This window comes from Harpia harpyja, chromosome 7, assembly GCF_026419915.1.
Source record: "Harpia harpyja isolate bHarHar1 chromosome 7, bHarHar1 primary haplotype, whole genome shotgun sequence".
In the NCBI taxonomy this organism is placed as follows: domain Eukaryota; kingdom Metazoa; phylum Chordata; class Aves; order Accipitriformes; family Accipitridae; genus Harpia; species Harpia harpyja.
The window spans coordinates 39,080,060-39,091,648 of NC_068946.1; the positions used below are offsets into that span (position 1 = coordinate 39,080,060).

Genomic DNA, 11,589 nt, shown 5'->3' on the forward strand with positions numbered 1-11,589 from the left:
CCTGCCATGCTCCACATGCCTGCTCCAGCTCTGGGCTCTGCTCCACAGACTTAGTGGTTTGTGGCTGATCCTGGTTTTTGCGGTTAGTGACGGTGCCCCTGTTTCCTCTGCAAAGCTCATCTCCGAGCTGGACCCCACGAGGCTGCTTGTCTTGCACATCCTTCCTGCCCACGATGGGTGCGAGCTCTGTCAGCCTCAGCTGATGTGGGGAGGGATGAGGGTGGGCGACACCCTTCGCCCTCTGCCTTCCTTTTCCAGCTGTTGTGGGTTTGCCCTCTGCCCCAGGCTGAAAGGGTGATGCCTCTGCAGGCACTTGAGTGTTGCAAGCTCAAGATGAGGGTAGAGCCTGGGAACACACAGGGCACCGTCACAGGGGGGGAAACAGGAGGGCTCTGACACCAATGGCCAGATGCTGACAAGCACAGTAACGCCTGTCCACGGGGGTGTCTGACACCAGCCTCTGGGCCTGGCCCCCCGAGGCAAGCTCTGCCTTGCAGCCCAGGCATGGGCTGAGCTGTGCAAAAATGCTGCTGCTGCAGCAGCCGTACCTGGCCCCAGCCCATCAAGCGGCTTCGTTCTGGGTGCAATGACCTCGGTTTGCGGTGCCTCAGCAGGTCACGCTCCCCAGTTTAATGTGAGGCTGGTGCTATGGGGGCTTGTTCTTAACATGCTGAGCACCAGAGTTGAAGGGTCACATAGGTCCCTTACCCCTGGCAAACTGATTAGCTGCCTGGGGGTGAAGCCAGGCTGGAGGCGAGACTTGGGAGCACTTGAAAACTAGTGGTGACTGTGGGGAAAGAAAACCCCAAGCCACTTTAACCGCCTGGCAAGAGCAGGAGGTTCAACATAGGCTGCATGCAGCTTGCCCTCCCCAGCCTGCCAGGATGCGGCCCTCGTGCCAGCAGTCTCCTGCTCTGCACACCCCGCTGCCACCTCTCCATGCCAGGCTGCAGCTCCTGGCCCCCTCCCCAGCCCTGAACGCTTCCCTGCATCCTTCCAAAAGCTTGAATTTCTGTGCTCGGCTTGCTGTCTCCCTCCATCCACCTCCACCTGTGGGTCCTGGCCTGGGATGGAGACTGTGCCCGGGGGTTGCTCCTAGAGCATCTGTTGCTGGATCTGCAACAGGCATTTGCCCTTCCAGAAATGTTAATGCCACAGTCGTGGGGGGGGGGTGGGGGGGGGATTCAGTGAAAAGTGTTTCTTCATGGCCAGGTCAAATCCCCTTCCTTCTGCTGCAGCCTTCCCTCCATACAGCTGAAGCTGTCAACTGGGAAGGACCCATCCATGAGCAGGGGGAAGGAAGGATTGAGCAAAAGAGCCCAAAGCGGGGCCCTTTCCCCCTTCCTCCTGTGCACACACCTGTGCCCATGTCGGGGTGCAGCACGCTGCTCCAGGGGGGCTCCAGTCGCCCTCCCATGGGAGAGCACCGAGCCCATGCCTGGGCTGTGCGGGCGCTGGGACAGCACCATGGTGGCTCTTGCTGACTTAGGGAAGTGGCAGGGCTGCTGTTACTCAGTGAGCCCAGAATAACCAAAAACCCACACCAGAAGTGGCAGCCATGCCTCCCACCCTGCTCCTTGCCCCAGCCACCTGGCCTCAGCTTTCCTGCAGCCGGCCCCCGGCACTGCCCACGGGAGGTGGGTGGAAGTGCTGCACCCACTAGGGCTTGCTCATGGAAACCCTTCCACAGAAGGCAGCACGTGTTTCGGTGGGGAGAAGCAACATTTCATGAGCTTACGCACACACCAGCTTCCACCCAACTATTCGGGTTGCACAAGGCAGCCCAGCATCCCTCCCCATCCCCACACAAAGGTACAAGGACAGGGTGCTCTGCCCAGGATGTCATGGGTGTGGTTGGCCCAATGTGGGGACTCAGCCCTGACAACTGCCCCCAGAGCCAATTTTAGCAGTGCAGAAAGTGAGTGGCGGGCATGCTTTTGTGGAGGGACAGCTCATAGCTCCAGGGTGGTGACTCAAAGCCACTGCTGCCATTGCTCTGGCCTTGGAAGAGCAGTGCTATTGCCTAGGATGAGCAGTGGTGACTCTAAGGGCACATCTGGAGGTGCTGCATACTCAACCCTGGCCCTGCTGCAGGGACCTGGCCCGGGGCATGAGAAGCAGCACAGGCTTCAAAAGATTTGAAGCACGTTCCTACTGCGCAGGCACATTTTGCTCCACATTCCCACCGTGTCTGGGGCCACCAGGGCTCTCCTTTCTTCCATCCTCTCTCTTCACTGGGAGAGGAAGAATTTGGTGTTGGGAGGGGCAGGGGGTTACTGTGCAGGAGACTGAGGGCTGGAGCGCTGGCTCCCTCCTCTGCCCCCGTGGCCAGGCTCCCCGTTGCTCCTTCGGAAGGTGTTGCTCACCCCCGAGCACCCCGCGGGCCGAGCCTGCGCCCCCGAGGCTGCAGCTGCACCAGCGCTTTGGAGCGTTTCCCTGCAACGAGCTGGAAGCCTCAGCTTCGCACCTGGGCGGGAGCGGCAGCCCAGGAGCCAACGAGCTCCCGGGGGGGGGGCAAAGGGCGGAGGGGGAGAGCCGGCCCACCGGGGGCTGGATAGGGCTGCCGGGGCTGGGAGCAGCCTCCGGGCGACGGGTGGGTTTCGGCGCCTGCCTGGAAAGCGGGGTTTGCCGCGGCTGATGTCGCCGACAGACGCGATGCTCGGGAGAGTTTCGGCCGGGGCCGGCCCCAGCCCGCAGCCCTGCGCGGCCTCCCGAGCCGCGGGCGAGGAGGGGGCCGGGGCCGGGGGCGGGGGCGGCAGCGCCCCGTCCGGCGGCTGAGTCACCCGGCGGGCGCGGGACCGGCCGGGGCGGAGCGGGGCGGCAGCTCCGCGCCAAGCGGCGCGGCCGCCGGTCGGTGCGGGGCGGTCGGTGCGCACCGGCGGGCGGGCGCGGGGCGGGGCGGCCCCGGGCCCCTTTGTTCGGCGGGAGGCGGCGGCGCGCCGCCCCGCCGCTTTGTCCGCCGCTGCCGGCGGGAGCCGCTCGTCCCGGCGCGCCGTGAGTGGGGCCGGGGAGCGGGGGGCTGCGGGTGGGCGCGGGTCGGTGGGGCTGGGGGAGGCAAGCGGGGCGGGCGGCGGTACCCCGGGAGGGCTGGGGGCGGCCCCAGGCGTGGGCTGCGGTCAGGGAGGCTGGGGGGCCGCAGGCAGGGGGGATCGGAGGGGGGGCTGGGGATTTTGGGCAGGCTGGGCTCAGCGGGGCTGGAGGTCCGCGGTGGGCTGGCGTCGGTGGGGCTGGGGACCCCGGGAAGGCTGGGGTTGGGGGGCAGGGTCCGCGCCAGCAGGGGTCAGCGGGCCCTAGCGTGGGCTGGCCGGGGTCAGTGGGACAGGGGTCCCCGGGCGGGCAGGGGCTGGCGAGCCTCGGGGTGGGCTGCCCGGGGCTGGGGTGTGGGGGGGCCTGATGTGGCTTGGGGAGATGGGGTCCCCGGGCAGGGCAGGCTGGGGCAGGGGGGGCCGGGGGGCTCCAGGCAGGGGGACCTGGGGTCGGTAGGGCTGGGGGTGTACGCGTAGGGCCTGGCCAAGGCACGTGGTGCTGGTCCCGATGGCGTGGCCGGGAGGCGGTGGGTGGCTTGGGCCCTTTGGCAGAGAGCTGGGCTTGGGCTACCTGCCCCGGGGGTGCCCTGCCCGGGCCGGGGGCAAGGGTGTGGGGAGCTCTGTTCTGCCCCAGCCGTGACCACTGCGGCTCCTGACCCACGCTGCGGTCAGTCCCTGTGTCACCTCTCCTTGGCCACCGCAGCGGTGCCCACGTGTGTGCTTTCGCTTTCCTTAGGCTTGCCAGCTCCCGGGGCTGCCCTCCTGCCTGGTCCCCTTACCTTGTCCCCTGCCCAAGCTCCTCACCCTGGGGCCAGGGTAGCGTGCCGCTGCCAGGCAAGGGCTAAACGCAGACACAAAGCATCCTCCTTCCAGTGGGGTGGTGGGGGAGAGGGCCTTGCACCAGGGAGACAGGGCAGCAGCGAGACCTTGCAAGGTGCTTGACCACAGGAGGATGGTGGCCCTGATGGGCTGGGTTTGGGTCCCTGGTGCCAGCCCGTGCCACCTCCCGCAGCTCAGCAGGCTCTGCCGAGCACCAGGCCGTCAGTGAGCGTGTCGCTCGCATGGGTGCTTGTGCTGGAGGGGCTTTTCTGTTTAGGTGAGGTTGCTCGGGAGGCAGGCTGAGCTAAGCCAAAAAGATCCTCTTACTCTGGACAATGGTGGCGTGAGTGCAGCGGGAGCCGTCGTCCACAGGGATGTGCCCTGGCTGGAGGCAGTGGGACAGGGTTGGCCGGAGAGCAGGCGAGGCGTGGGGGAGGCTGGGGCTTTGTGGGGACAGTCCCCTCTGCTCTCCCCAGGCAATCCTGCCACCTGCTGCCCTTGCATCAGCTCGTGCGCAAGCTGCTGAAACCGGGGGTGGCGGTGGGGTGTCTCCTCTTACGTCTTCTCCTTTGGCCGGGAGCTGCGGCACGGTCCTCGTAATTTCCTCCCCGATCTCCGGTGTCAGCTGCTTTGCCGGGACTTTGTGCAATTCCTTGGCCGCCCCACGCTGCCCCTTGCCACCCCTCTTCTGCCTCCCGCTCCGCTCCCTCCACCAGCCCTTGCTGTCGGGCTGTGGGGTGCTCTGAGCGCTGGCCACTGCAGGCTTCGGGGACTCGTAAGGATTGGCGATGGGGGTCAGGCAGGAGAGAGGGCACAGCACAGAGGTTTGGTGTGGGCAAACATCTCTGCTGGCCCTCGAGGGAGAGCTCTGCGGGGTGCGGAGGACCTGGCTCGCGGGCATGTGGTGGGGGATGCTGCTCGGGGAAGACCCCCTCGGCCGGGGCTCAGGGCTGGCAGCTGAAGCAGGCCAGAGGGGCTGCTGCGTCTTGCCTTCCTCCAGGGGCCTGTGGACCCCCGTGGGAGGGTGTGAATGCTGGTGCAGGGTGCGGCGCTGGTTGGGGACCTGCCCCGGACCAGGTGGCAAACAGGCACCATGGCACCTTGGGTGGAGGAGGCGGTTCTGTCCCCTGCCTGTCCCCTCACAATCCCCAGCTGGCACTGCCCCGTGCTGCCGTGTTTACCCTGGCTGTGCTGACTCTTCCCCTAGTTGTGTCGTGCAGGGGACGGGGATGTCCCAGCCTTTCCCCTGCTCCCCGGGTCCTCCCCAACCACCTGGCTGGTGGCGGGGCGGGAGCAGGATGCGTCCGGGGAGGCGGTGCTGGGCAGGGGACGTGGTTTTGGGGAGATGGGTGCCCACGCATAGCTGTGTTTGTGGACCTGTGGGTAAGGGAAGGGACATTGGTGCTGGCAGAGGGAGAGGGGCAGAGCTGGGGTGGCGGCTGTTGGTTTGGGGGGGCCCAGTGAGGTGCACGCGGGTTTGCTCAGTGCCTGTTTGCCTGCCCCTTCGCTGCAGGGTTTGAGCCAACTGCCTGGCCAGGATGAGCTGGAGTTTCCTGACGCGGCTCCTGGAGGAGATCAACAACCACTCGACCTTTGTGGGCAAGATCTGGCTGACCGTCCTCATTGTCTTCCGCATCGTGCTGACGGCCGTGGGGGGCGAGTCCATCTACTACGACGAGCAGAGCAAGTTTGTCTGTAACACGCAGCAGCCCGGCTGCGAGAACGTCTGCTATGACGCCTTTGCCCCGCTCTCCCATGTCCGCTTCTGGATCTTCCAGATCATTATGGTGGCTACACCATCGGTGCTTTACCTGGGCTTCGCCATGCACCGCATCGCCCGCATGCCTGAGTCCTCACGGCGCCGGGCACCGGCAGCCCGGCGGGCACGCATGCCGGTGGTGCGCCGAGGAGCCGGGCGGGACTACGAGGAGGCGGAGGATGATAACGAAGAAGACCCCATGATCTTTGAGGAGATCGAGGTGGAGAAGGAGAAGAGCCCAGAGGGCGGCGAGAAGCATGACGGCCGGCGCCGCATCAAGCAGGACGGGCTGATGCGCGCCTACGTCCTGCACTTGCTGTGCCGCTCGCTGCTGGAGACGGCTTTCCTCTTCGGGCAGTACCTGCTGTACCGCTTCGAGGTGAGCCCCTCCTACGTCTGTAGCCGCAGCCCCTGCCCGCACACCGTCGACTGCTTTGTCTCCCGCCCCACGGAGAAGACTATCTTCCTCCTCGTCATGTACGCCGTCAGCGGGCTCTGCCTCTTCCTCAACCTCTGCGAGCTCGTGCACCTCGGCGTGGGGCGCATCCGGGACGCCCTGAGCCAGCCCGACAGCCCTCCGCTCCCGGCTGGCGGCAGCCCCACGCCGCAGTACCCCAAGAAAGCCCCCGGCGCACCCCCCACCTACCACTCGCTGAAGAAGGAGCCGCCGCGAGCCCCGCTGCCTGACGGCAAGCTGGACTACCGGGAGAGCCTGGCCCAGGCGGCGGGGCGCTTCGCCCTGGCCGGGGCTCCCCCAGCGCACGAGCTGGACCGGCTGCGTGAGCACCTGCGTCTGGCCCAGGAGCACCTGGAGGTGGCCTTCCACCTCCAGCCCCCCCCGCGGCCCCCCAGCCCTGCCCGCAGCAGCAGCCCCGAGGCCAACGGCATCGCCGCCGAGCAGAACCGCCTCAACCTCGCCCACGAGAAGGGGACCGCCGCCTGCGACAGGACCACGGGTGAGCTGGGGAGGGGGATGGATCTGGCCGACTGGGGTGGGGGCATGGGGGGCTGCCCCCGGGCTCCCCTGGGGAGGGGATGTCGTTTCCCCGGGGTGGGTGCTAACCTGCTGCTCACTCCCCGCAGGGCTGTGAGTGCCACCAGGGACGACGGCGGTGTCTGCCGGAGCGGCTGCCGCCGCCACCGTGGGACGAGCAGCCTGCCAGGAGCGCGGGGTGGAGGGTGCCACGCGCCTGCCTGGCAGGGCTGGCCGGGCAGCCCTGTCCTGGTGGGCAGCGGCAGGGTTGGGGGCCTTGGGGGACATTCCTACTTCATTTTCAAAAAGGGAATATCTTATTTTTGTACGTTTTTATAAACTCGTCAGCGTGTGCACCCTGGCATTTTTATATTCCGCTCCCAATCTCTGCTCTGGGCCTGCACCCCCCCACCGTCTCCCGTTTCACCCCCTTGTCCTCCTCCCGCACCCATTTCCTGCAGCATCTTCTCCTCACACCTACCCGTGCCCTCCCGTGCCCGCTGCCACCCGCCACTGCACCAGCCGGTGCTGTGCATGTGTGGGCCATGCTGGTGATGCCGGTATTGCCCCCGTGGCGTGGGGGTTTAGGGGTGCCGAGCATGGGGGTCCGGCTGGCGGGGCCGAACCGTGGGGCAGGGCACTGGACTGGCACCGCACTTGAAGCGGAGGAGATGGAAGGGGTCCTGGCGGCACTGCTGCCGGAAAGTGCCGGTGTGGCCGGGGGGGCCGTGCTGCGTGGCATCCTGGCACGGAATTGTGAGCTGCGGGGCTGGTTTGCTCAGAAATGTCTGTGCAGAGGGCAGGGGCTGTCCTTCCCGCCACCTCCGCCCCGTTCCCGGCTGGCCATCCTTGGACCAAAGCCCATCCCCTCCCACTCAGGCCGTGGGGCTGGGACCCCCTGCACGGGGCCGGACCCTGGTCCCATGGTGGGGGGACACAGTGCCCTGAGTCGGGCTCGGCCGGGAACCAGTGGGGCATTTCTCATCATCTCAGCCTGGGTCACACGGGGATTTTTGTAGCGTTGTTTTTTACTCAGAAATGATTGTCACTGTTTTTTCTTCCTTCTTTTTTTTTAATATCTATATTAGTAAAGGCTGGAGACGTTTTGTACTGAACTGCTGCATCCGGTCCTTCGGGAGGAAGGGGTGGGAAGGGAATCCTGCGCAGGCAGTGCCGCCCGCCTGCCCTGGGACCTCCCCGCTCGCCCGGGGTGACTCAGTCGTTCCTGCCGTGCGGAGGCGGCTGCGGCCGGGGCAGCCTCCATCGGCCTGGCGGAGCGGGATTGCTCCGGCCGCGTTCCTGTGTGGTCCTGTCCCTGGCGAGGGGCCTGGTGAGGGGCTTCCCTGTGCCTCCCCATCCCGCTGCAGCAGGGAGCAGAAGGGATGCTGTCCTGCCCTGCACTCCCCTGCCCCGGGGCTGGATCAAACCCAGCCACATCGTGCCGATTTTGGCCAGCACACCTCAGTTCCCTCTGGGACCCTGGGTCAGAGCTGGACACCTCTTGCAGCGCTTGCCCATCCCCTCCCTCCTCCAGCCAAAACCCCCGGGGAGCTTGCATCCCACCGCACAACCGCGTGCCACCTCTGTGGCTGCTTCTGGAGCTGCCTCTGCCTCTGAAGCTGGCGCTTCCAGGCTGTTTTAGTAAAAGGAACAGCTTTATTTCACTCATTCTGTTAAGCTTTCCAACAGGCTGTGCTGCCGAGAGAGGGCTCGCTTGCAGTGCCACGTGTGCCACCAGCCTTGCCACCGTTGCGAGGTCCTGGCATGGACTTGCCCTGGCACATCCCGATCCCTGCTGCGGCAGCCTGGCCCTGCCTGGGACCACAGGGAGGCTGTTGCACTCTGCAGCAGGAATGGGACCCCGGTCTTTGGCGGGGGGCAGGAATTGCTAGGAAGGAGCGGGTGGGCAGAAACGGGGGCTGAGCTGGTTGCAGGCAGTGGGCTGGCTTCGGCAGCCTCTGCCGGAGGCTGTGCCTGTCCCTGCCCCACCATGCCCCGGCTTGCTCCAGACTGGGACCGGCCCCGGGGCAGGTCTGGCAGCGTGACCATGCTCAGGGCAGCCCGAAACTCCAGCTTGTGCAGGGGAGGGTGGCACTGCCCCCCCCCCGGGTCCCTCTGGTCCCTGTGGTGTGGGGCCAGGGGTCCTCTGGGTGACCGACTCCTCCTGGGCAGGGTCACGGTCCGGGGCCGGGCTGCAGGATGCCCTAGACGCAGGTGCAGTCCTGGGCCAGGATGTTGGGCACTGTCTCGTACTTGAAGGAGTACCCGCCGTCGGAGGTGGTGCGGACGCGCAGGGAGCGCATGGTGCCGGGCAGGGCAGCGCAGCAGAGCTGCACGCCCAGGCGGTGGCTCAGCCCGTGGCCCTCGGCGCAGCTCCCGTGGCAGTAGTGGAAAACGAAGCTGCTGGGATGCACGATCCACTTGTCCCAGCCCAGCTCCTCAAAGGAGATGTTGAGGGAAGCCCGGCGGCAGTTGGTATGGGCGGCCAGGTCCTCAGACGGGCGCTGCAGCAGGCTCAGGGCGGCCGGGGACCAGGGCACGGCGGAGCGACGAGCCCTCTCGCTGCCCTTGGCCCGGGTGGTGGCCACCAAGAAGGGCATCTTGTCCCCCTCGGCCAGGCAGGGGCAGCCAGGGCAGCGCACCAGGAGCACGAAGAGCGGCTGCGAGAGCTGGGGCAGCAGCCCTGGGGCGAAGTGAAACACCGTCCAGTGCTCGGGCGTCCGCACTGCCATGGCTGTCACTGGAACGCGGCCCTGCGGCGACAGGGTCAGCACGTCAGGGGCCGAGTGGTTGGGGGCGGCTGAGGGGCCGGTGTAAAACCAGAGCTGGGCGGAGGTCACCATGCGGGTCAGGGTGTGCGCTGAGGGCTGGAAGAGGTAGGTGAAAATCCCTTCTTCCTCCAGCAGCTCGTCCGGCTGTGTTGGCTCACAAGGCACGTCTGCAGCGGGGGGGGGGGAGATGCTCAGGGTGTGCGCCTAAACCCCGGGAGGGTCCCTGATGCCGGGTGGGAGGTGGGATGTTGCAGAGGGTCACTGGGGTGCTGGCAGGGGGCCTGGCTGCTGGCACAGGCTGTGGCAGGGTGCAGGGGAGCTGATGTCTAATGCTATGCAGCTGCGCTGCACCCTGCAGCTGAGCCCTGCTGTGCCCTAGGCTGGTCCATTACTGCTGCCCCCGTTCCCCAGCATCCTGCCCCATGTCCCAGCATCCTGCCCCACAGCTGGTCATCCTGCCCTGTCCCACAGCATCCTGTCCTGTCCCTTAGTATCCCATCCCATTTCCCAGCATCCTGCCCCGTTCCCTAGCATCCCACCCTATCCCACCCTGCCTGCTCCTCAGCCCTTGCCATCTGTCCGCATCCTGCCTGACCTAGCCGTTCCCCAGCCTCTCAGCACACTCTTGTGCCGCCTGCCCTTCTCCCTGCCTGTGTCCTGGGCTGCTCTGCCTGTCCCCACCTGCCATACCTTTCACCTCCTGGGTCTCCACCAAACCTCACCCATGCCCGTGCCCCAGCCTGGCATACCCTCTTTCTCTTCTCCTGCAGACCACCGCAGCAGCCCTTCTGTCCTGCTGCAGCTGTGTTGCCCTGAGCCCCCACCCTGCTTCACCCCTCTGCCCTCTCCAGCCCACCAGGATGTTCTCACCTGTGGAAGGGAAGAGGATCACCTGGGAGGTATCCTCCAGCTCCTCTGGCTCAACTTCAGTGTTTTCAAGGATGTCTCTCCGGTGCACCCTCTTTGCTTCCTTCTGGGGCTCCTCCTGGAGAACTGGGGGGCTCAGATGCTCCAGCACCCGAGCCCGCACCTTGGCCAGGATGAGCTGCCGGTCGACACCAGCCCCAGTGCAGCTGGCCAGGGTGGCGGTGGGCAGCATTGCAGGCAGCAGGTGCAGGAGGAGCAGCATGACCGTGGGGTGTGCAGTGGTCTGGCGGCTCAGGGGGCTCTGCCACGGGCTCCTGCCTGCCTGCCCAGCCCGTCTGCCCGCTGCGCTCCCCCCAGGACAGGGTGGCATTGAGACCTATCTGACACTGACGCAAACGTCTGCTCGCCGTGAATATTATCTCTGGGCAGCGAAAGCGCTGAGACGTCTGGAATGCAAGGACTGCAAGGACAGTGTGGTCTGGGGGGGGACGGCCCCCTGGGCCTGGGCAAGGGGGTGTGGGGGGGGATGCTGCCGGGGGCGGCTGGTGCGTGGGGCTGGGGAGGCTGGGCTGCCGGCAGGGTGCTCCCAGGAGGGTTTTCCTGCGCTGGCGGGGACAGAGGGGGAACCCAGGGCGAGCTTTGCTGGTGCTGGGTGCCCCCCATGGTGGAGGAGCTGCAGATTTGGGGCTTCTGGGGGGACAGTGGGAGGTGGCAGCAGCTGTGCACAGCAGGGACATCTGGGCAGGGACCTGATGGGGTCCAGAGCCCTGTGAGGCCCCGGCGTGGGGGGGGCACGTTGGGGGTGGCACACTGGGCACCATCCTGCCAGGGATGGCTGGGACACCTCAGGGTCACAGGGCAGTGGGGATGTGAGGACCAGGCCCTGAGGAGGGCAGGCTGGGGGCTGAGGGGGCTGTGGCATCTCCAGGGCAGCCTGGAGGCTGGCGAGGTCCTGGGGACATGAAGCAGGAGGGATGGCAAGAGGTCCCCGCACTGCCTGGGGCTGGAGAGGGCTCGGCCAGCTTCAGGGGGAGAAGAGGTGAGGCAGAGCCAGGCCAGCTGGAAACCCTGCAGTAGTGCCAGGAGAAGGATCCTGAGGTGCTGTTTGGGCTGGCTGGCTGCAGGCTGGCTCCTGGGGTGGGAGGTGCAGGAGGGGCACAGGCTGCAAGGGGACACAGTGTGTCCTACCCTTCCTCCCACTGCTGCCTGCGGGGACAGTGCCAGGCATCCCCCGTCCAGGAGCCCTGCCTGCCCTGCGGGGTGGTGGGCAGCCTCCGCACCCCCTCCGCTCCTCCTGCAGCCCAGTGTCCCACACAGCATGGCCCGTATGGCACATCCCATCTCCTGCAGCCTGGCATCTCATGCAGCATCCAG

The 11,589-nt window shown here is 66.5% G+C and overlaps 2 protein-coding genes across 2 annotated transcripts; one reads left to right on the forward strand and one right to left on the reverse strand.

The window, feature by feature from the left end:
* The first annotated feature begins 2,870 nt into the window (after window positions 1–2,870).
* LOC128144482 (gap junction gamma-1 protein-like) lies at window positions 2,871–7,692 on the forward strand. The gene is made up of 3 exons (XM_052793362.1): window positions 2,871–2,994; window positions 5,359–6,560; window positions 6,688–7,692. The coding sequence occupies exons 2-3, from the start codon at window positions 5,384–5,386 to the stop codon at window positions 6,693–6,695; spliced, it is 1,185 nt and encodes a 394-aa protein (XP_052649322.1). The 5' UTR covers window positions 2,871–2,994; window positions 5,359–5,383; the 3' UTR covers window positions 6,696–7,692.
* Window positions 7,693–8,236: 544 nt separating this feature from the next.
* Window positions 8,237–10,606, reverse strand: INHA (inhibin subunit alpha). Its single transcript, XM_052792827.1, has 2 exons — window positions 10,219–10,606; window positions 8,237–9,515 (listed from the first exon to the last, which is right to left on the reverse strand). Exons 1-2 carry the CDS (start codon window positions 10,583–10,585, stop codon window positions 8,782–8,784), a joined length of 1,101 nt encoding a protein of 366 aa, XP_052648787.1. The 5' UTR covers window positions 10,586–10,606; the 3' UTR covers window positions 8,237–8,781.
* Window positions 10,607–11,589: the final 983 nt, after the last annotated feature.